At 36.0% G+C, this 25077-nt stretch overlaps 1 protein-coding gene across 2 annotated transcripts in view; it reads left to right on the forward strand.

Moving 5' to 3' along the window:
• The window catches only part of DIAPH2 (diaphanous related formin 2), a 969789-nt gene that overhangs the window by 257918 nt on the left and 686794 nt on the right, over positions 1–25077 (forward strand). For both annotated transcript variants that reach the window (XM_065914818.1, XM_065914819.1), the window contains 4 exons: positions 18821–18895; positions 18975–19044; positions 22806–22942; positions 24874–24982. In XM_065914818.1, the coding sequence (XP_065770890.1) occupies positions 18821–18895; positions 18975–19044; positions 22806–22942; positions 24874–24982 (391 nt within the window). The remainder of the gene's footprint in view (positions 1–18820; positions 18896–18974; positions 19045–22805; positions 22943–24873; positions 24983–25077) is intronic.

Consider the following 25077-nt stretch of genomic DNA (forward strand, 5'->3'; position numbering starts at 1 on the left):
CTTTGATAAAGAAAATGTATCAAGAGTTTTGTAGTGTTGTTGAGGTCAGCATTATAAGTGTCAATTAAAATGGCAAAGTATTTTAAATGTAAATGGAATGGGATATTGCCCTGGGGATATCCTCTGACTTTATGACATGTTTTGTACCTTAAAAAAAAAAAAAACTTCTCTCTGTCAGTTTAATTTGTCATGTACTTTCTCCCAGAAATAGGATGCAGGATATGCTACACTGAGCTCTTACTATGTGAGCTTTTAATTAATTTTGGTTTCTGCTATTATTTTTGTATTGTTTATAAATTATAATACTGATTTTACATGTTGAAACCATGTGTCTTAATTTGCTCATGACAATAGTTTGATGAAAATATTCACCTTTTTGCATTTCTCAACTCTTTCAAATAATCTTGGAAAATTAGAGTAATAAAAGTAGGGACAGCTATAGAAGAGTTAATTTTGAGGGCCAAAGGCAAATTATACATGCATATTGATTTTTCAGATGTGTGGTTGGAAATTTTTGAAACATATTGATAGGAGAGATGCTAGATAAATATGAATTATCAAATAGTACTGTGGAGATTAGAAGTACCATGCTGAACACATACTGTGGTGCTTAGGTAAGCATGATTCTGGACTTAGAACACTCATCCATTTATTCAAGGATTTGGTTATGAACCCTGTGTGTATGATTTAGGCTCATCTTTGATACCCCTGTTCATCATATTTCCCATTCTTATTTGACATATATCTTGCATAGCTTTTGTGTTTCCAATGTCAGTACTCTAATCCAGGCCTCATTCCATTTGCAGACAGGAATTGGCAGAGGAACTGATATATCCAGCAAAATAAGAGTTCATTGGGTTTGTTAAAAGTTTAGTACAGCCAGAGTGAGCAAGGCAAAACACAGAGGGTTAGAGAAGTTAAGGAAGTTAGCAGGAAGTGTAGAGGAGGAAAATGTTTTACTCAACCCTCTCAGGGTCTCTGGCTGGGTCTGCAAATTAACGTAATAAAAATTAACAGTACAAATTTTATTGATTTTTTTTTTTTTTGGGTACATAAACATTGGAGACTTCACAAGAGAATGAAGACCCAAAGAACTGAAAAAACCAGAACCCTTTATACCTTTTAGACAAAGAAACAACAAATTTGTGAAAAATTGACCAGACAAAGGGATTTGGGCTGGGGTAGTACATGATGAAGAAGTAACTAGGAAGCTAAGGGTTAGTTTAACAAAGTTTGTATATACAGCCTTCTGTGTCCTTAATACCCTGTGTCAGATGATACAAATGCCTTCCCTCCTAGTGTTACAGGCAAGATTCCACCTTTCACATGGAAGATTCATCTGCTTTCAGGGAAGAAGAGGGATGGGCTGGGGAAGAATGAGGTCAGAGTGACTTTCTTGCTTTGGCCCTTTTTGTAGTCCTTCAGCTTAAGATACTGAATATACTAGAGTGCCATATTTTTGGATATCGTGTTCTGAACTCTATCAGAAGCAATCGAAAGATGATTGACCACTTCATGCTAAGTAAGGAAGCAAGAAAGGCTAACCAAGAACTTTTATTCCTAAACTAAAGTTGAATAAACTAAAGTTTTTATTGACTATGCCAAAGCCTTTGACTGCATGGATCACAATAAACTGTGGAAAATTCTGAAAGATATGGGAATACCAGACCACCTGACATGCCTTTTGAGAAACCTGTATGCAGGTCAGGAAGCAACAGTTAGAACTGGACGTGGAATAACAGACTGGTTCCAAATATGAAAAGGCGTAGGTCAAGGCTGTATATTGTCACCCTGCTTATTTAACTTATATGCAGAGTACATCATGAGAAATGTGGGGCTGGAAGAAGCACAGGCTGGAATCAAGATTGCCGGGGGAAATATCAGTAACCTCAGATATGCAGATGATACCACCCTTATGGCAGAAAGTGAAGAAGAACTAAAGAGTCTCTTGATGAAAGTGAAAGAGGAGAGTGAAAAAGTTGGCTTCAAGCTCAATATTCAGAAAACGAAGATCATGGCATCCGGTCCCATCACTTCATGGCAAATAGATGGGGAAATAGTGAAACAGAGAAGGCAGTGGCACCCCACTCCAGTACTCTTGCCTGGAAAATCCCATGGATGGAGGGGCTTGGTAGGCTGCAGTCCATGGGGTCGCTGAGTCAGACACGACGGAGCAACTTCACTTTCACTTTTCACTTTCATGCAATGGAGAAGGAAATGGCAACCCACTCCAGTGTTCTTGCCTGGAGAATCCCAGGGATGGGGGAGCATGGTGGGCTGCCATCTATGGGGTCGCACAGAGTTGGACACGACTGAAGCGACTTAGCAGTAGCAGTATCTGTAGTGGAAACAGTGACTGACTTTATTTTTCTGAGCTCCAAAATCACTGCAGATGGTGATTGCAGCCATGACATTTAAAGACATTTACTCCTTGGAGGGAAAGTTATGACCAACTTATTCAGCATATTAAAAAGCAGAGACATTACGTTGTCAACAAATGTCTGTGTAGTCAAGGCTATGTTTTTTCCATTAGTCATGTATGGATGTGAGAATTGAACTATAAAGAAAGCTGAGCACCAAAGAATTGATGCTTTTGAAATATAGTGTTGAAGAAAACTCTTGAGAGTCCCTTGAACTGCAAGGCGATCCAACCAGTCCATCCTTGGTATGTCTACAAACTATAGTTATGAATTGCAACATGAGAAGGCTCTGCATCTATGCTGAGCAAGTAACTATTTTATTTATTGGTATATGGGAAGTAGAAAGAAAGTATATGTTTGAACATCTCCAATGTGTTTATTACCTAAAGTTTCTCTTGCTTCTTGATTCCATAGTAAATTTAAAAGCAAACAAAAAACACTTCACTGGTATTGCATTCATTTATAAATATACACATTGACCATATTTAGATAAATTTTAACTTGTGTCTGATATTCCTTCATGAAAGGAAAAATAACCCAAAATCTCATAATCACTAATTGATGATATATTTGTTAATTGTTGATAATATAGTTAAATGGGAGGTATGTAATGACTGAGGATTGATTGATTCCAATAGTAGTTTTGCTATTAACAACCCTCATGATCTAAGACAAGTCAATAAAATTGTTTATTTTCTTCATCTGTAAAATGAAGGAGCCAATATGGAGTAACTTAGTTTAACTTCACAGTCAATAAAACTACTCTTATTAGTTCATGTTCTTTCATGGAAGGTAGTTCATAAATGAAGATAAAACCATGTTAAAGTTCTTAGTGTTTGTTGTGGGTTTTAATTGTTCTAATTGAAAAGAAAGTCTTTGCATTTTTGAAGGAGGTCAAAGTTACTTCAGCAATTAAAGCATTATGCTTTCTTTAAAAAGCCTTCATAGGTTTTAAAAGACGTCAAATATGTAACTTTTAGGAGTAGCTGTGTTTCTAGATTTTTCTGAAAATGAGTGCAAGCCAGGTTGAATATAGTAGGAAGTTAATATTTTTTTTTACTTAGAAACTTTATACTGCATTGTAATCCTATAAAGGTTTTATCTGCATGCCATGTACAGTTTATTATTTTTTGTTTTCATTGATTTAGTTCATTTATATCACAGTGGAAGAGAAAAATAATGAGCTTTTCAGGTTTAATTTCTGTTAGATAGGGCTTAAGAATTATCAAGGTGTTTAATGTGGGGTTTTTAAGGATTTTAACTGTTCATTGTTGAATGATTATGCTTTGAAAAAATTTATTAAAATTGGAGGTATTAAGATATTTAAACTATTTTGAGAGTGCATGTATGTGCATACAGATACATAATTTCCATAGTATTTTTCTCAGTTTTGGAGGAAGGATTTTAAAATATTACATGAAGATAAACTAGAAAAGACCACAAAATTAACATTAGAGATCACATTCAGAGACAATAAAACATTTGAACTTGCTAAGAATTTTTTTATATCTACCATGAGGACCCAAAGAAATTATTCTTTGTGGTTTGATTGTGGATTCTGTGTGGTTTGATTGCAGATTCTTTGATTGTTTGTTGTTGTTCAATCATCAAGTTGTGTCTTTGGAGTCAAATACTTCTTGTATTACTCTCGACTCTGTTACTAACTGTTTATTGTTGTTCAGTCACTCAGTCGTGTCCAACTCTTTGCGACCCCATGGACTGCAGCATGCCAGGCTTCCCTCTCCTTTGCTGTACCCCAGAGCTTGCTCAAACTCATGTCCATTGGGTTGGAGATGCCATCCAGCTGTCTTGTCCTCTGTTGTCCCCTTCTCCTCCTGCCTTCAATCTTTCCCAACATCAGGGTCTTTTCTGATGAGTCAGTTCTTCACATCAAGTGGCCAAAGTATTGGAGTTTCAGCTTCAGTCCTTCCATTGAATATTCAGGATTGATTTCCTTTAGGATTGACTGGTTTGATCTACTTGCACTCCAAGAGAGTTACCCTGTACTAAAAGTATTCAGCAACATTAAATTTCTTTGATCTTTGTCTACATAGCTATCACACTCTATAATGAGTATTTAATTATGTAGGTGAGAAGGACAGTTGCCTTTCTGTTGTTCAGTCATCAAATGGCAATTATGTTTTAATTCTCCTTACCCCTGTTACCATGAAAGAATTTTCACTGACCTTCTCTCTTGCCCACCAGAACCGTTCAGTATAACATGCAGATTGGTGTAGGGAAAATGGAAATGTGTGCTAGTGTGTGCTCTGCCTTTCTGTTTTCCTCCTTGCATTCAAAGAACTTCTTACCTTATTCATAGCAGATAAACTTGATGCCAACTCTCTTTCATTTCCAGGGTTTATAGATAAGGAATATGATTTCCTTTAGTAAGTTCATTTTAACAAAATTCCATTATTAAAAGAAATTGGATGTCCTGAGGAGTGTGTGATAAGCTTTTAACCATATTACTTAGCTTAGGAAAATAAACCAATACATTTTTCTTATGGAAGTTAACATGTTAAGTTTGACTGGTTACATCACTAAGAAGATGACTTTAGTTAAGTGTTTTTTAAGTGTCCTGACATAATTATACTCACAATTCAAACATATGAAGCATATTTAAAATATGACCAGCTTATGGTTGAATATTTGGAAAGATCTTCTTCCCCGCTTCCCCTCTACTTCCTATAAATTTAAGATTCTATTTTTAATTTCATTCACATTTTTTGTGCATTTTGTTTTCATTGCTACTGTGGGCTAAGGCCATCTCTTATATTTTTTCTAGCAATATTTTTAATGGAGAGGGGATAAAAATATTCTTTATTCTGTAAACTGTTAGGCATTTTAAAAGATTTGGACTTAAGTCATTATGACTGTCTCCAAAATATTTTGAGAGCTTAGGAAAGTGATTTTAATCAATAAGAATCTTTTATCCTTTGAAGGAGAATTTTGCTTAAGCTATTGCCTTTAGGAGCTTTTTGTATGTAAGGTGTTTACAATTTGTTGTAAATATTTAAGAGAAATTTGGTTTTATTTAGTAAAGAAAGAAAGGAAGTTAGTTGCACAGTCATGTCCAACTCTTTGTGATCCCATGGACTGTAGCCCACCAGGTTCCTCTGTGCCTGGAATTCTCCAGGCAAGAGTACTGGAGTGGGTTGCCATTTCCTTCTCCACGGTAATTCCTGACCCAAGAACAACTAAAAAGCACACACATTTCCTCCTTTGTGAGGAATTCTTACAAGAAAAATTTGTGAGTAGCCTGAAACAAAGCAGGATTTTTCCAGTGAAACCTGATGGAGATAATAAATGAGCCAGGTAAAACCTTCTTAAAGCAAAAACCAGAGGATATAGGGAGAGATAGATTGTCTTCTTTGGTATTTTCTAAGGAAATTGTCCAACCAGTCCATCCTAAAGGAGATCAGTCCTGGGTGTTCATTGGAAGGACTGATGCTGAAGCTGAAACTCCAGTACTTTGGCTACCTCATGCGAAGAGTTGACTCATTGGAAAAGACCCTGATGCTGGGGAGGATGGGGGCAGGAAGAGAATGGGATGGCAGAAGATGAGATGGCTGGATGGCATCACCGACTCGATGGTCATGTGTTTGAGTAAACTCTGGGAGTTGGTGATGGACAGGGAGGCCTGGCGTGCTGCAATTCATGGGGTCGCAAAGAGTCGGACACGACTGAGCTACTGAACTGAACTGAACTGAACTGAAGGAAATTGTAATCTGTTTCAGTATTGAATTCAAAAGGACTGAGAGGCAGAGCTGGAAAATTGAAATATTCAACCTTTTTATGAATCAGGTGAAATAAGTGGTCAGTGAATGTCATGCTTCAAAAGAACATGCACAGATACCTGGAAATGGCAGTATTATAATAGGTATTTTAAATTGGTTAGAAAAAGTTCATGCAATAATCTACAATGATGAATAGTTTTGAAGGACATTGAAATGCTGAAGGGTACTGTGTTTGCTTTCATGTAGACAAGCTGAGTGGATGTAAGTTTTTCTTTAATATAAGACCAGGGCAGTCATAGCATATACAAATCCATGTTGTTTTTGTTGTTAACATTTATTTTTTCGTGGTTGTATGCTACTGATAGTAGAATTATCTATGATGTTGATTTAGCTGAACAAATTATAGTTTAAAAATGCTGAAAAGTGTAAGGTTTTCTTGGCCACTCTTTGGAGATATTGATCTGTGGATTGAAGATATGATACTGCTTGCATTAGGTTGTACATTGGTTTTAATCACCCCAGGACCTTTTCTTTCCATGGGGACCTATATCTAAGGTTTGGCTTTAATTTCATTAAAAAATATTACATTGGCAACATCCATGTTAAAATAAGATGTTTCCCTGGTGTTAAAATATGTAAACACTATTGCAATTATTTTTGAAGTCTACTCAATGCTTTGAATTTGTTGTTTTGTGTCTTAAATTTTACCAACTTTCTTAACTCCACGAAGAATCTCTGAACTAGCATTCATTTTATTTGATCTTCTTGTGATTTGGGTTGTAGTATGAGATTACACATAGGAATAGAACACCATTAGAGGGAAATAAAATCCTTTTACAGAACACATAACCCTCTATACTAGCCTTTAGCAGTGCACAAACAATGATAAAGTGATGACATGACTAATATTGGACTCCTGCACATGAGACTCATTGCCTTTACTGCTTATGGGACTCAGGATCAGTTTAGTTCAGTTCAGTTGCTCAGTCATGTCTGACTCTTCGTGACCCCATGGAATGCAGCGCACCAGGCCTCCCTGTCCATCACCAACTCACGGAGTCCACCCAAACCCATGTCCATTGAGTCGGTGATGCCATCCAGCCATCTCATCCTCTGTCGTCCCCTTCTTCACCTGCCTTCAATCTTTCCCAGCATCAGGGTCTTTTCCAATGAGTCGGTACTTCACATAAGGTGACCAAAGTATTGGAGTTACAGCTTTAGGATCAGTCCTTCCAATGAATACTAAAGGCTGATTTCCTTTAGGATGGACTGCTTGGATCTCCTTGCTGTCAAGAGTCTTCTCCAACACCACAGTTTAAAAGCATCAATTCTTCAGCGCTCAGCTTTCTTTATAGTACAACTCTCACATCCATACATGACTACTGGAAAAACCATGGCCTTGACTAGACGGACCTTTATTGGCAAAATAATGTCTCTGCTTTTTAATATGCTATCTAGGTTGGTCATAACTTTTCTTTCAAGGAGTAAGCATCTTTTAATTTCATGGCTGCAATCACCATGTGCGGTGATTTTGGAGCCCCCCAAAATAAAGTCTGTCACTGTTTCCACTGTTTCCCCATCTGTTTGCCATGAAGTGATGGGACCAGATGCCATGATCTTTAATGTTGAGCTTTAAACCAACTTTTTCACTCTCCTCTTTCACTTTCATCAAGAGGCTCTTTAGTTGTTTGCTTTCTGCCATAACGGTGGTGTCATCTACATATCTGAGGTTATTGATATTTCTCACGGCAATCTTGATTCCAGCTTGTGCTTCATCTAGCCCGGTGTTTCTCATGATGTTCTCTGCATATAAGTTAAATAAGCAGGGTGACAATATACAGCCTTGAAGTGCTCCTTTCCCAATTGTAACCAGTCTGTTGTTCCATGTCCAGTTCTAACTGTTGCTTCCTCACCTGCATACAGATTTCTCAAGAGGCAGGTCAGGTGATCTGGTAGTCCCATCTCTTTCAGAATTTTCCATAGTTTGTGGTGATCCACACAGTCAAAGGCTTTGGCATAGTCAATAAATCAGAAATAGATATTTTTCCAGAACTCTCTTGCTTTTTCGATAATCCAACAGATGTTGGCTATTTGACCTCTGGTTCCTCTGCCTTTTCTAAATCCAACTTGAACATCTGGAGGTTTATGGTTCACATACTGTTAAAACCTGTCTTGGAGAATTTTGAGCATTACTTTACTAGCATGTGAGATGAGTGCAATTGTGTGGTAGTTTGAGCATTCTTTGCCATTACCTTTCTTTGAGATTGGAATGAAAACTGACCTTTTCCAGCTCTGTGGCCACTACTGAGTTTTCCAAGTCAGTCACTGCTGACTCAGGATAGAACTTTCTAATTTTAGCTTTAACCCTTTTGAAAGAAAGACGTGAATCCAGATAGTCTAATCATAAATGTGCATGTAGTCACCTCTTCCTATATGTCTATTTTACATATAAACACTGAACTCATCCATCCACTGTCTGATTTTAAGTTATATTTTCGTGAACTATAATTAAATAATTCAGGGTCCAAATATCCAACATATGGATAAAAGAGGTTAAAGTTTTTGGCGACTCTGAAGGAATAAAGTTTCATTCCCTCATAAAATAGGCACATTTATAGAGTTTTTTTTCACTTTTTTTGCCCTGGAGAATCAGAGAGGGGAGAATCTTGCTTTCTCATGGGCATAGGGTTCAATGAATCCTCTGATACTTTCATTACAGATAAGATTCTTTTTTTTTTTATTTTGATCATGCCAATGAGTAGAAGTGGGCCCTTTAGAAATAATGACTTCAGAAGTTCTGGAAGCCTGGGGCAGATTTTTGTTTTAGAACCTTAATGTATTTTGATATCTTTCTGCCAGAATTATGCATGGACTATACATATACTTTTATATCCAATCTTCCCTTTCCCCACCATTGTGACTTCTATGTCTATTTCAGTGTGTTTTGGCCAGCACTAAATATAGTAATGAATATACACAAAGTTGAATAACAACAAGTTAAAGAAAGCAAGTGATGTGATTTGAGTACCAAATATCAAGTTATGAAATCTGTTTTAAAAAATCAATCTGTAGAAGTCTAGTATCTATTTTTTTAAATTTTTATTTATTTATTTTGGGCACACCATGTGTCATGTAGGCTATTATTTCCCTGACCAGGGATTGAACCCATACCCCCTACTTTAGAAGTGCAGTCTTAACCACTTCACTGCCAGGAGTCCCTCTAGTATCTTTTTAGAGTCTTCTGCATGTTTCATATACTTAAAATACTTTTCAATAAATGAGGAAATGTTATTAAGTGTTAATAATTTTTAAGAAGAGTCTTTATGCCTAAAATTCATACTGTATTTTGGATAAGGAGATTGAGGGAGTGCTAAGTTTTTTATTTTTAACATTTTTAGAAATATCTTAATACAGGCTTCATTGTGCATGATTTCATTTAGTAGTAACAAAGGCCTTATGAGGTATATGTACTATTCTCATCCCTATTTTGTAGACAAGGAAACAAGCTTAGAGGTTTTAAGTAATTGAAAATAACGCAGCTAGAATATGATAAAGATGGGATTGGAACCTAGATCTGTCTTCTAAAGCTTATGTATTTAACCATGTCACTCTGTGATCTCACAGAGATACCCCATTGATGAATGGAGAGTTATATTTCCGACCTTTGAGTAAACATGGGAAAAGATCTCTAATTTGTAACTTCTTGAGCAATGTCAGGGTGTTGGACTGCCTTATAGATATAGCCATACCTTTTATATCTAAGGTCAGAAAATACTGTCTCATTGTGGGTCAGTCCTCTTCCTCCCTGGAAAATCTTCCTGGCTTCTTTTTCAGTGTTCAAATCATATCTTGGACTCTTGCTCACACATATATTAACTGTCCTCAATGATCTTTCTGTTTTTTTGTTTGTTTGTTTGTTTGTTTGTTTGGGTTGTTCATTTGTTCTTCCTGGTCTGCTGTTAAGTGATGATTACAAATATCATGGTGGATATGTAGCATGTCAAGACAACCCTAACTTAGGTAACTTGATGAAGTAAAATCACCAATATGTTTTTCAAAAATTATTTATTTATTTGGCTGCACCATGCCTTAGTTGTGGGAAGTGGAATCGTTAGTTGCAGCATGTGGGATCTAATTAATTCCCTGACTAGTAACTGGACCCAGGCCCCCTGAACCCAGGCACCCTGTGCTGGGAATGTGGAGTTTTGACTACTGGACCAACAGAGAAGTCCCAAAATCATCAACATCTTAATACCAAGAAATGAGATTATGTGCTATAGCCCATCTTAACAACAGCAACAAAAAAACCCCCAAAACTCTATACTACATCTAACTCTGTTCTTTCCAATAAGCTGCTACATAAATCTTGATTGCAAGTTTTAGTTGGAGTTTCCAAATATTTTTCTTCAATAGTATTTCATGGATAAGAAGCTTAGGACTTTGAAAGACAAGAAAAATGTGAGTTGTAAACTACCCATTACACTTAAATGAATGAAGTAAGCTGTTAAATAATAGAAAATATATAATTCTTTGTTTAGACATAAATATGTAGGTTTAAGCTCAATGCAATTCTGGAAAAATTACAAATTCTTCAGTGAGTTCTTGCTGGAGCCATTAGCCAGGTGTTATAGATAACCATGTACTGGTTCTGTTAGTAATTTCTAATGGTGTGATTGAAATAAACATGGGCTTTGGAATCAGACCTAGGTGTGTGGGTGTGAGTACTTGAACTGATATTTAACCTGTGGAATGATGTTTTGCAAGTTACTTTACTAATTTTCTTCTCAGTTTCTTTATGTGAAAACATTTTCAGGATTAAAGTCAAAACGGTTGACAATGTGAAGTGTTTGAAGGATTTAAAGCAGTTACGACTATTATACTTTTGGTGCTAGTGGTAAAGAACCTGCCTGCCAATGCAGAAGACAATAAGAGACATGGGTCAGGAAGATGCCCTGGAGGAGGGCATGACAACCCACTCCAGTATTTTGCCTGGAGAATCTCATGGACAGAGGAGCCTGGTGGACTAGAGCCCATAGGGTAGCAAAGGGTCAGACATGACTGAAGCGACTTAACCATGTACTCATGCACATGCACACTTTGCTGAAGGAATGCTAAATGGTATAGCCACTTTGAAAAACAGTTTTAAAAGATTACCAGCACAATATTGTAAACCAATTATCTTTTAATTAAAAATAAATAAATTAAAAAAAGAAAAAACAAAAAACCTTATCTTAAAACCTAACAATTCCTCCCCTGGTAATTTTCCCGAAGAGAAATGAAAATGCATGCTTACATAAATACATACATATGAATGTTTGTAGCAGTTCTGTTCATAATCATCAAAACCTGGAAACAACCGAGTTCAGTTCAGTCACTCACTAGTGGCCAATTCTTTGTGAGTTGGCCATGGACTGCATGCAGCACGCTAGGTTTTCCTGTCCACCACCAATTCCTGGAACTTGCTCAAACTCATGTTTATCGAGTTGTTGATGCCATCTAACCATCTCATCCTCTGTCGTCCCCTTCTCCTGCTTCAATCTTTCTCAGCATGAGGGTCTTTTCAGCTCTTTGCATCAGGTGGCCAAAGTACTGGAGTTTCAGCTTCAACATCAGTCCTTCCAACAAACATTCAGGACTGATCGCCTTTAGGATGTACTGGTTGGATCTCCTTGCAGTCCAAGGGACTCTCAAGAGTCTTCTCCAACACCACAGTTCAAAAGCATCAATTCTTCGGTGCTCAGCTTTCTTTATAGTCCAACTCTCACATCCATACATGACCACTGGAAAAACCATAGCTTTGACTAGATGGACTTTTGTTGGCAAAGTAATGTCTCTGCTTTTTAATATGCTGTCTAGGTTGGTCATAACTTTCCTTCCAAGGAGTGAGCGTCTTTTAATTTCATGGCTGCAATCACCATCTGCAGTGACTTTGGAGCCCAGAAAAATAAAGTCAGCCACTGTTTCCACTGTTTCCCCATCTATTTGCCATGAAGTGATGGGATCAGATCCATGATCTTAGTTTTCTGAATGTTAAGCTTTAGGACAACTTTTTCACTCTTCTATTTCACTTTCATCAAAAGGCTTTTTAGTTCTTCACTTTCTGCCTTAAGCGTGGTGCCATCTGCATATCTGAGGTTATTGATATTTCTCCCGGCAATCTTGTTTCCAGCTTGTGCTTCATCCAGCCCAGCGTTTCTCATGATGTACTCTTCATATCAGTTAAACAAGCACAGTGACAATATACAGCCTTGATGTACTCCTTTTCCTATTTGGAACCAGACTGTTCCATGTCTAGTTCTCACTGTTGCTTCCTGAGCTGCATACAGGTTTCTCAAGAGGCAGATCAGGTATTCCCATCTCTTGCAGAATTTTCCACAGTTTATTGTGATCCACATAGTCAAAGGTGTAATGACCTCCATACAGATTTCTCAGGAGGCAGGAAAATTTATGCTTACATAGACACTTATATGTGAATGTTTATAGCAGCTTTGTTCATAATCATGAAAACCTGTAAACAACCCAGATATTCATCAATTGATGAATGGAAAAAAAAAAAAAAAAAAAAAAACTTGTGCTATACCCATACAATAAAAATGGAATGACTACTAGTACATGCAACAACATGGTTGAATATCATGTTTATGCTAAGTGAAAGAAACCACTAAAACCTGTATACAGTATGATTATGTTTTTAATTACATTTTGGAGAAAGCAAAACTATAGGGACACAAACCAGATAAGTGGATACCATGTGGCTGGGAGTAAAGAAAAGTGACTGACCATAAAGGGAAATGAGAGAATATTTCGGTGGGGTGGACGTGTTCCATGTCTTGTTTGTGTTAGAAGCTGCATGACCGTGTTTTGTCAATGATGAGCTTCACTATATGTAAGTCATATCCCAATCAAAAGGGAAAAAACCTTGTGTTACAGAGTGATTATGGATAGTATATGAGATCATCTTCCTCCCCCCATTTTTTCTTCTGCTTCGTTCTTCATTATCCTCTGTTCTTTCTGTTTCTCTTATAAATTTGGGGTCCATGATAAATTGCAATGTCTGATTTCAAGGCTGAGATACTACAGAAAATTGATGTCTTTATCTGCAATCTGAGTCAGATTTTAAATAGAGTCATTAACTGTGTTTTCATACTTCTAGATGTTTCAGTTAGTACCGAATAAATCAGAGATGGAATTTGCCTACTCTGTGAAATACACCAAATAAATCGGGACTTCCCTGGTGATTCAGTGATTATGACTCTACACTTCCACTGCAGGGTGCGTGGGTTCAATCCCTGCTTATCATACTTAGATCCCACATGCCTGTTGGCCAAACAGTAACAACAAAAGCATATATATATATGTATGTGTATATATATACACACACACACAGACACATATACACACACCAAATATACTTGCTTTTACTAGTTGCCTTATCTCTGTCCTGTGGCTATGGAGGTGTATGGTATGGTGTGAAGGGTATTTAGAGCAGTCTTAAATTTTGAGCCTGAATCCTGATTATGACGGCTTTCTCTTCTTCTCAGCAAACACTGTTTTATGTCAGACGTTCTCAAAATGTGAGCAAACATCAGAATCACCTGGAGTCGTTAAAAGAGACATTTTTGGCTCCACCTATAGAATTGCTGAGTTAGTAGGTCTGGAGTGGGATCCAAGCCCAGATGCTGTTGATGCTCCTGGTTTGGGGCACACACTTTGAGAACCATGGATTTATACTTACTCTGGTGTTGCAGTATCAAAATTCCTGCCTAAGTAGTTGCATGCTAAGTAACTTCATTTGTGTCCTACTCTTTGCTGCACTATGGACTGTAGCCCGCCAGGCTCCTCTGTCCATGGGATTCTCCAGGCAAGAATACTGGAGTGGATTGCCATGGTCTCCTCCAAGGGATCTTCCTGACCCAGGGATCAAACCCTCATCTTTTAAATCTCCTGCATTGGCAGGCGAGTTCTTTACCACTAGCACCACCTGGGAAGGTGTGCCAACATAAAGTAGCCAACATTTTGTTTTTAAACCACTTCACCATTTCAGTGCCACATTTATATTGGATAAAATTTATATATTAAAGTGTGAGAGAAACACAGGCAGTTAGTGTTTGGCTAGCAGCCACAAAGTATTTGATGCTTTAAAGAGAAATAGCGCTGGCAAGAGACGAAGCAAAAAATATGTATGTGTAGCTGCACCCTCTTCCTCTTCACCTCTTGAATGTCATCCTACTATATCATAGTTATTTTATCCCTCTAGCTACAGTTTCCTTTTGGACACCTATTCTCTATAAAAGCTCTCAGGGTTCCTACCACGCCTCCTTTAATCATTGACTTTCAGTCGCTCAGTTCAATCAGTTCAGTTTAGTTCAGTCACTTAGACGTGTCTGACTCTTTGTGACCCCATGGACTGCAGGTTGCCAGGCCTCGCTGTCCATCACCAACTCCCGAGCCTACTCAAACTCAAATGCATCGTGTCAGTGATGCCATCTAACCATCTCATCCTCTGTTGTCCCCTTCTCTTCCCGCCTTCAATCCTCCCCAGCTTCAGGGTCTTTTCCAATGAGTCAGTTCTTTCACATGAGGTGGCCAAAGTATTGGAGTAATAGCTTTAGCATTAGTCCTTCAAATGAATATTCAGAACTGATTTCCTGTAGGATTGACAGGTTGGATTTCCTTGCAGTCCAAAGGACTCTGAAGTCTTCTCCAACACCCTAGTTCAAAAGCATCAGTTCTTTAGTGCTCAGCTTTCTTTATATTTCAACTCTCACATCCATACATGACTACTGTAAAATCCATAGCTTTGACTAGATGGACCTTTCTTGGTAAAGTAATGTGTCTGCTTTTTAATATGCTGTCTAGGTTGGTCATAACTTTTCTTCCAAGGAGTAAGCATCTTTTAATTTCATGGTTGCAGTCACCATCTGCAGTGATTTTGGAGCCCCCCAAAATAAAGTCTGACACTGTTTCCACTGTTTACCCATCTATTTCCCACGAAGTGATGGGGCCAGATGCCTTGATCTTAATTTTCTGAATGTTGAGCTTTAAGCCAGCGTTTTGACTCTCCTCTTTCACTTTCATCAAGAGGCTCTTTAGTTCTTCTTTGCTTTCTGCCATAGGGGTGGTGTCATCTGCATATCTGAGGTTATTGATATTTCTCCCAGCAATCTTGATTCCAGTTTGTGCTTCATTCAGCCTGGTATTTCGCATGATGTACTCTGCATGTAAGTTAAATAAGCAGGGTGACAATATACTGCCTTGACATACTCCTTTCCCGATTTGGAACCAGTCTGTTGTTCCGTGTCCAGTTCTAACTGTTGCTTCTTGACCTGCATACAGATTTCTCAGGAGGCAGGTCAGGTGTTTTGGTGTTCCCATCTCTTTCAGAATTTTCCACAGTTTGTTGTGATCCACACAGTCAAAGGCTTTGGCGTAATGAATAATGCAAAAGTAGATGTTTTTCTAGAACTCTCTTGCTTTTTCGATAATCCAGCGGATGTTGTCAATTTGATCTCTGGTTCCTCTGCCTTTTCTAAATCCAGCTTGAACATCTGGAAGTTCACGGTTCACGTACTGTTGAAACCTGGCTTGGAAAATTTTGAGGATTTCTTTTGGTAGCGTGTGAGATGAGTACAATTGTGCAGTAGTTTGAGCATTTGTTGACATTGCCTTTATTTGGGATTGGAATGAAAACGGACCTTTTCCAGTCCTGTGGCCACTGCTGAGTTTTTCATATTTGCTGACAGATTGAGTGCAGTGCTTTCAGGGCATCATCTTTTAGGATTTGAAATAGCTCAACTGCAATTCCATCACCATTAGCCTTAGGTATTCTCAGTTAAGATTTTTCCCTGCCTACTTTGTAATAATCCTGACCTCTTCACAGTTAAGTTTCATGGTTGTGTCCAGATTTTTTTTCCAGACTGATAGTAATTTTCACTGAGTGAAACCAGAGTACCATCAACTGCACAATTTGCAACAGTCTGGGTTTGTGGGTGTCTGATTTCACGTGAGTAGATAGAAATTGTCATCTTAAACGCTTCTCTAGACCAAGAAAGAAATAATCCTAATAATTTTAATAGCACTAGTTAGAAAAAGAAATGAGTAAAATTTAGAATCTTAAAACAAGTTTTAGATGTTAGGTTTAAGGAAATCATATTATTTTTTCTTCATAAATGCCAAAGCAGATACTGAGGACTATATATATAAATTTAATCAGAAGTCAGATTATTTTAAGGTTGTGTTAGGGTATTCGCTGAAATGATATCTCCTGATTTCTCTCTGTGATAGATTATCATTATTTTATGCTTAGAGAGCTGGTGTCCTTTTTCTCCTTCTACCACCACCTTACTGATTATCTAGAGTCTGAGAAAATAGCTCATTATACTGGTTGATTACATGCCTCAATTGAATAGTAGCTTGCTGCCAATTATCATTACAATGCCATATTGATTTTTTCTCATTTCCACTGCGGAAATTAAAGCAGAATTTGTTTAAAATGAGTTTCCATATATATTGTGGATGTGATTGGTTCTGAATGTTTGAACTATTTTTAAAATAGTTTTCTTCAGTGATCTGTTGTTTCTTATTTTTTTTTTTTTTTTGGGTTTTGTCATACATTGATATGAATCAGCCATAGAGTTACACGTATTCCCCATCCCGATCCCCCCTCCCACCTCCCTCTCCACCCGATCCCTCTGGGTCTTCCCAGTGCACCAGGCCCGAGCACTTGTCTCATGCATCCAGCCTGGACTGGTGATATGTTTCACCCTAGATAATATACATGTTTTGATGCTGTTCTCTCAAAACATCCCACCCTCGCCTTCTCCCACAGAGTCCAAAAGTCTGTTTTGTACATCTGTGTCTCTTTCTGTTTTGCATATAGGGTTATCATTACTATCTTTCTAAATTCCATATATATGTGTTAGTATGCTGTAATGTTCTTCATCTTTCTGGCTTACTTCACTCTGTATAATGGCCTCCAGTTTCATCCATCTCATTAGAACTGATTCAAATGAATTCTTTTTAACGACTGAGTAATATTCGATGGTGTATATGTACCATAGCTTCCTTATCCATTCATCTGCTGATGGGCATCTGGGTTGCTTCCATGTCCTGGCTATTATAAATAGTGCTGCAATGAACATTGGGGTGCACGTGCCTCTTTCAGATCTGGTTTCCTCAGTGTGTATGCCCAGAAGTGGTATTGCTGTTGTTTCTTAATGATGGTCTCATCTTTGTTGATAAGCTTTACCTTAGTTAGATATGAAATGTGATTTAAAGACTGTGGCATTGAACTATAGTCATGACTTAAATATATATATAGACTTTAATTATTGCTTCAAAGGTTTCCTGCTGTATATTAATTTACATTTGAGAATTTCATGGGCAATATGATTCTGCTCATTCTTTTAACCACACAAATCAGTAAATTTAGTTAAATTTTAATTAGCAAATATTTAGTGCTGACTATATGTAATCTACTCTGCTAAGCATTATGGGAGACTCAAAGATGAATAAGATTATGTAAGAGTCTTCAGAGAATTTTTAATCCAGAAAGGTGGGTAAGACACTTGTAATGCAATCATAATGTTGTTCAGTAAGAGATAGAGAAACAACAGGCATTCAAGGGGAAATAACACATTTGAATGTAGTACTTACAGAGAAAAACATTAATGGAGGAGTTGCCAGTCAGCTTGAGCCTTGGAGAGATGGAGTTAGAGTTACCTTCTGGAAAGAAAGAATGAAAAATGAGGTCAAGCAGGGAAGACTGCAGGAAACAGAATATGTTTGATTTTATTGGAACATGTTGTCTAAGGCTTGAGGCTTGAAAGGTAGGTTGAGGTTTGATCAGAATCAGGAGTTGCAATTTGTTAGGTAGTCCAGAGAAGATTTTTGACGGAAGACTGCCTTTATTCCCTCTACTGGGAAAGTTCTTACTCTTTTCAAAGCTCTTCTCCAATATCACTTTATCAAAGAATCTTCCCCTGACTACACATAAAAAAAAAAGTAATAATACTGGGTCACTCATTCTATTTCCCAAGGTTTTTTTCTATTCATAGTACCAAAGCAGTGATATTTTATTAAATAGTTGTTTATCTATCCTTTGTCTTCTTTTTTCTAGATGATAAACTACATGAACATAGGGGCTTAGTTTGTTGCCAGTTATCTCTGTCACATAGAACATGCCTGGTAGTTAATGGGAACTCAAATAAATATGTTTTGAATGATCAGAATAAATCCTAAGATGAAAAAGTTGGGGATCAGGAATTTATGCCAGTATTTCAAGTTTGAGGGATTCAAAGGATAGTGGTGTTATTAACAGAATATGGAAGAGTGGAAGAGGAGTTGATAAAGGGAAACAGAGACAAAGCAGAAAATAAATTTGGGTTATAAATTCAGGCTTAAGTGTTTAATGCTGGTGAAACAACCATGGTAGTGTTGTGGAATGGGCAATTTTAGATAAAGGTGTGAAAAGTGTGGGATTGCGATAAAAGATCTCTTCAGTCATTCTCATAGGGTCAATACTCAAAGCAATTGGAGTAGAAAAGAGGAATGACAAACAGCATGAAGACTGGATTAGCAGATTTGAAAATCAAAAATTTAATTTGAGGTATTTAATGTTTTAATTATATAAACTTATTTATACTTTGTTTGTTTGTTTAATAGCTGGGTCAACAACTTTGGCCATGAAGGTCTTGGACTCTTGTTGGATGTGCTGGAAAAGCTTCTGGACAAGAAACAGTAAGAATAAACAAGAAAAAAAAAATTCACTACAGGGGAGATTTTAAAGCAAAATATAATTTTTTTTTCTTTTATTCAGGCAAGAAAATATTGACAAGAAGAATCAGTATAAACTTATTCAGTGCCTCAAAGCATTTATGAACAATAAGGCAAGTAGTATTTATTTCTGCCTTTGTTACAAAAGATGAGAACTTTCCCAACAGAGTGTATGAAACAGGCAAAATCTTGGGTGCTTACTCAGTTTTCAAAAGGGTCTTTATAATGCAAATCATCATGAGCTTCATTTAAATATTTAAAATATACTTTGCTTCTCAAAATATTTAATGACAGGTTTTTGCAATCATGCAGACATCAAGTCTTGTTCTCAAATCAGATAATACTGTGTTTTGTTTTGTTTTTTTTTAATAGTAGTCGAAAAATTTAAATTTGGTGGATTGGATACCATTTCCTTACAGAGAGTATATCTTCCATTATAAAGGACAATTCAAAACTATGGTTTGATTTTTTTTTTTTTGCTAGAAACAGTATAAGGTTAAGATTTTTATTTCTTTTTTTGTTCAGTTAATGTCAGTGAGTTAACATCCATAAAAGACTTTTCTGGCAGATAGCAGAAGATTTTTGTATATGTGTGGTACCAGTTGCATTATTATTAAGGATTTATCTTCTAAAAGTAGTCTTTTCTCAGGTTATGAAGTTATTGTCATTTTTTTCTATAAACTAGAGTGAAGAATGAACTCTTATGTATGATTTATGCCATATTCCTATAGGTAAAATACCATTGACATTTATTAATTAAAAAATTCCTTTAGATGGTGTTCTTATGATCTCAAAATATTTAAGAAAAATAAGTAAGTATAACAATGACCTAAATCTTGCAAGATGTGAAATATAGCTATTTTTAAATAATAACCAATGCAGTAAGAGTATCTACATAAGTAGTCTGAAATATTTTTTTTAAGTGTATGGGATTATGCATGATTATGTATGTGTATATTATACACACATATATCAACAAAGAATTTTTTGAGCATTTTTGGGCATTTTTTTGAGCATCTGATGGATGCTTGCCAATTGACATGAGTCTCATGTATAGAATATACTAATTATGCCGTTCTTGGAAGTTTCTTCTGGAAAGATTTCCTTCAGTATTACTGCAGAATTTCTCAACTTTTGAGCTCTTTGTCTTTGATGGTATAATTATGTGATACCTAATAGGAAAGCAGTTAATGAACATTGCTTATCAAGATGGATCTCTTTTTTTAATTGAGGGAAACTAAGAAATAATGGAAAGATAACACAGTACTAGAAATCAGGAGACAGAGTCTTTGCTTTGCCGTGAAGTTGTGTGGCCTTGAGAAAATCATTTGACCTCTCTGCCAATGAGTCACCTAACCTGTAAAATTAGGAGTCTGATCTAAGCTCTCATTGGTTTGAGTAGTGAACTCTTACAGCTTTCCAGGGTATGAGTGTAATCAGTGTAGTTAGTAGAGAAAGTCATATTAGTGAGATTTCCTGTAGAGCCTTTTCCCTTGAGACAGCAGTTGATATGCCAATACATAATTAGTTGATTTATAATATTGTGTTAATTTCATTTATACAGTCAAGTAATTCATTTATACTTACATAACATGTATCTGTTCTTTATTAGTGTCTTTTCTCATATAGGTTATTACAGAATATTGAGCTGTTCCCTCTGCTGTGCAGTGGGTCTTTGTTGGTTATTTATCTTATATATTATAGTATATATGTGTTCATGCCAAACTTCTGATTTATCCCTCCCCCAACCACATTTCGCCTTTGGTAATCATAATTTTGTTTTTGATATCTGTAAGTCTGTTTCTATTGTGTAAATAAGTTTTTTCTTTTTTATTTATTAGATTCCACATATGAATGATATCATATGATATATGTTTGTCTTTCTCTGTCTTCAGTTGATGAAATAATTTCTAGGTCCATCCATGTTGCTGCAAATGGCATTTCATTATTTTTTTATTGCTGAGTAATACTCCATTCTCCATTGTATATATGTACCACATCTTCTTTATTCATTCCTCTGTCAATGGACATTTAGGTTGCTTCCGTGTCTTGGCTATTGTAAACAGTGCTGCAATGAATATTGGAGTGCTTGTTTCCTTTCAGGTTATGGTTTTCTCCAGATATCTTCTCAGCAGTGAGATTTCTAGATCATATGCTAGTTGTATTAGTTTTTTTTTTTTTTTAAAGGATTCTTCATACTGTTCCTGCATAGTGGTTTTACCAAGTTGCATTCCCACTAACAGTGTAGGAGGGAGAACATGATGATTTGATTCAGATTATTTTAAATTAAGGCTAAGTTTTAGTTAGAGCATGTTAATGTCTTTTACACTGGTGCTAGGAACATGAATAAATTGTAAGTCTTTTAAATTACAGACATCTGAAACAATAGGCATAGAGTTACATTAAAAAGTACACAATGATATTATCAGTTTCATGTTGTATTGAATTTGTCATGATCAAAGCATGAAATTTTAGCCTGAAATGACTTATGCATCAAATTTGCTGACCCAAAGGTTTTGATTACCTACTTCAAAAACTCTTTTTGTTTATACAGCACATGGAATAATACAATTATGAAAAGGAAACCATTGCCCCCTAACTTCCATTGCTATAATATTGCTCTAATGTTTAGGTTGATGGTTTTCCATCATTTCTCATGCCTTCATTTTTATGAGTATTTCCCTTCATGTTAGAAACTACCTTTATACAATAAAATGGAAATTTGAAAAATTTAATGATTTCACTGTCAGTCTACCTGGTTTTTCAAGTTAAGTTTGGTAACTGTATAGTAATCATCTATCTCTCCATTTTACAAATTTTCATTTATTTTCCTTACTATTTATTGTTTACTGCCCACCTTTATATATTCATATTCCTTTTGTTTTCTTTGCTTCTTTTTAATTTTGTCTTTTCCATTTCCTTTTTCATCTTATTTCTGTGTAGTTTGTTATTATTATACCTAAAGCTCATGTTGTTTTCTCCTGAATTGTTTTAGAAAATAGAAATCATGAAAATATTCAAGTGTGTGGTACTTCCGTAAAATTTAGCTTGAAGTGGCAATTTTGCTATGATGAAATATTGTCAGATTCCACTGTTAAACTGTAAAAACAAGCAAACATACTTCATAAGAAATTTGAGAAATACCTTGTGGGCCAAAGATCAAAGAAAATATGACCTCTATGTAGTGAAAACCCAAGTTTTGGGCTTTCTTCAACGTTGCTTTACCTATTCTTGTGATGCACACTTGCATGCATATATTTAAGCCTAGAAAATCAATGAAAATGGTATCTGTCTCCTTTGCCTAATTGACTGTGACATGTAGTATTCAATAAAACCCATGCTCCACTTCTTTGGAGTTATAATTTTGCTATGCAGCACAGCTACTTGAAAGAGGGAGGCTAAAAGAGAGAAGGTATGGGAAAACCAATACAGAGGTTTATAGATTCTTTAACTGGCATGTAGTACACAAAAGAGCTTTTCAACATTTTACCCTTTTAGTTCAACTTAATTTTCCATACAAACATAATCGAAAATTTAATCATGAGTTTCAGATGTCTCCAGCGAGAACCAATGACATAAGTACAACAGCTACATATTCTTCTTTATTGAGGAAATACTGATTGCTGCATATTTCTTCCAAATTTTTATGGAATGTTTAGTTAGGATAATGGAGATTGTATCTCGTAAAAGGACCTTGAATCCAAGAAGTGGTCATTTGGAATAAAAAGCAATTGAATTTGAAGAACATTCATTTAATTAAATAGAACCTCAATGTGGAGGCATGGGATTTTAGAAAATCATTGTTGATTTGTTTTTTAAAATTAAAGATATGACTCCACAGTGTTTTGCAAGAAAGTTTTTTTTTTCCTTTCAGTTTGGATTGCAAAGGATTCTAGGAGATGAAAGAAGTCTTTTACTCCTAGCAAGAGCAATTGACCCCAAACAACCCAACATGATGACTGAAATAGTAAAAATACTTTCAGCTATTTGCATTGTTGGAGAAGAAAACATGTAAGTATTGCTTTGTCGTTAACATTAACTCTGCATAGAAATGGCACTAGAGAAATTGAGAAATTTATGCTGTTTCTTTTGATACCATGCAGCTGTGCTCAGTTGCTCGGTCGTGTGTGACTCTTTGCAACCCCTTGGACTGTAACTCACCAGACTCCTCTGTCCATGGGGCTTCTCCAGGGGAGAATACTGGAGTGGGTACCCATTCCCTTCTCCAGGGGATCTTCCTGACCCAGGGATCGAATCCATGTCTCCTGTATCTCTTGCCTTGGCAGCAAATTCTTTACCACTAGTGCCACCTATAGCTTGCATGAAAATAGTATTAAATTTCAGGAAAAAAATTGGTATTTTTATCTTATCTGTTTACATTTTAGCTTTTTTTTTGGATTCTTTGAAAAATAGGCTTAAAAAGACAGAATCCTAATGAGAAGTTCTTCAATGTTGGACATTCAAAGTGAATGATTATAGTTTTATCTAGTTGAAGGGAAAGCAATTATTAGAAAAGTAGGGAAAGATCAGTTAGGGAATAATTTTGACTAAACACACACACAGGCACATTCACATACACACTCTACACAATATACCCCCTCATCCATGCACATCAGAAAATTTGACTTCTTTAACTAACTGAATTAGCCAGATTCTTTTATTCTGTACCATCATTTTACAGTAGTGTTTTACTTTATCTGTGTATGGTAAGTGAAAGAATAAAGCAATTATTCATGGAATGAAGTTAACTGATTAAAAAGACCAAAAGGCTGTTGGCAGTCATTCAGGATGCATGTATCTATCATTTTCAGCAAGTTGTTGCTGACAACACATTAGATCACTTCTTCTTATGGAAATAATATTCAATCAGAAGCAAAATTACAGATTTGATGTCCAATTGGTAGGAAACTTTTGTGGTAAAGAATGAAATACCTGCTACGGATATGAACTAGAATATTTTTTTCTAAACACTCTGTGTGACAGTAATCATTTCAGTTTGAATTAGAATAGGGGCACGCAAAGATTTAAGAATATTCTGACGTGTTGACTATCTCATACCTCTTGGAATAAAATGAAATGTTTCTTAGTGCTGGTTTATCCTTCAAAACTGAAAGATAAACACTGAACAAAAATATTATCACACAACATTGTCTTATGAGAATGAGATAGCATATGCAAAAATAAAGCTTCCTTAGGTTTTATAGGAAAATCAGCTTATATATGACTAAGAAATGTTTTCCTAGTGTATTATGTTTTCAGTACTTAAGTCATATAATGCAACCTAGTCTGGTATATTTTATGACTTAATTATAATTTTAGATATAGCTTGATGTGAGTAGTATACTACAGAGAGCTTAATTTGATTCAGACACTGTACAGAGATAGCTACCAATATTTTTGTCCAGGTAAATAAGTTTCTTGTGCTAGGTAATTATAGATGCTTCTCTAATTTACTGGGCTTTCTCTTTTAGGCTTTTTCCTTGTTCCATTTTCAAAGAATTTTTTTAAAGTTCTTTATAAAACATGTATTCTTTCTTGCACTTTATTATAAAATTACAGTCTGATTACACTTGAATGAACTTTGAATAACTGTAGATGCCACCATGTTTAAGTGACATTAATATCTATGTTAGCACATGTAATATCAAAATTTGAAACTTAAATTTTAATGTTTATCAATTAAGTATTTTTTTAAATGTCACTCAGAAAAATGACTTTCCTCAGGATTTTCAAGTTGAATTTTTTATTTTGATGCCCTAATGTTATTTAATGCTATCAATATTTGAGTTGTAGAAATATGTGGAGAAGAACACAATTCTAAAATTGTGATGGTCTATATAAACATGAAGCACCTGAAAACAGGAAAGAGTATATAAGAGATAACTTGTATTCATATAGTGTGTGTAAGATGTATTTCTGATTTCTAGTTTTTTTCTCTATAGTCTCGATAAACTTTTAGGGGCTATAACTACAGCAGCGGAGCGAAATAACAGAGAACGATTTTCACCAATTGTGGAAGGATTAGAAAACCATGAAGCCTTGCAATTACAGGTGAGTTAGTTTTGTCTTAAATTGCTTTCAGGGTTATTTTGCATTGGCCAAAATTTTTATTTGGATTTTTCTGTACCATCTCACAGAAAAACCGG

Source organism: Muntiacus reevesi, chromosome X (assembly GCF_963930625.1).
Source record: "Muntiacus reevesi chromosome X, mMunRee1.1, whole genome shotgun sequence".
Taxonomy (NCBI): Eukaryota; Metazoa; Chordata; class Mammalia; order Artiodactyla; family Cervidae; genus Muntiacus; species Muntiacus reevesi.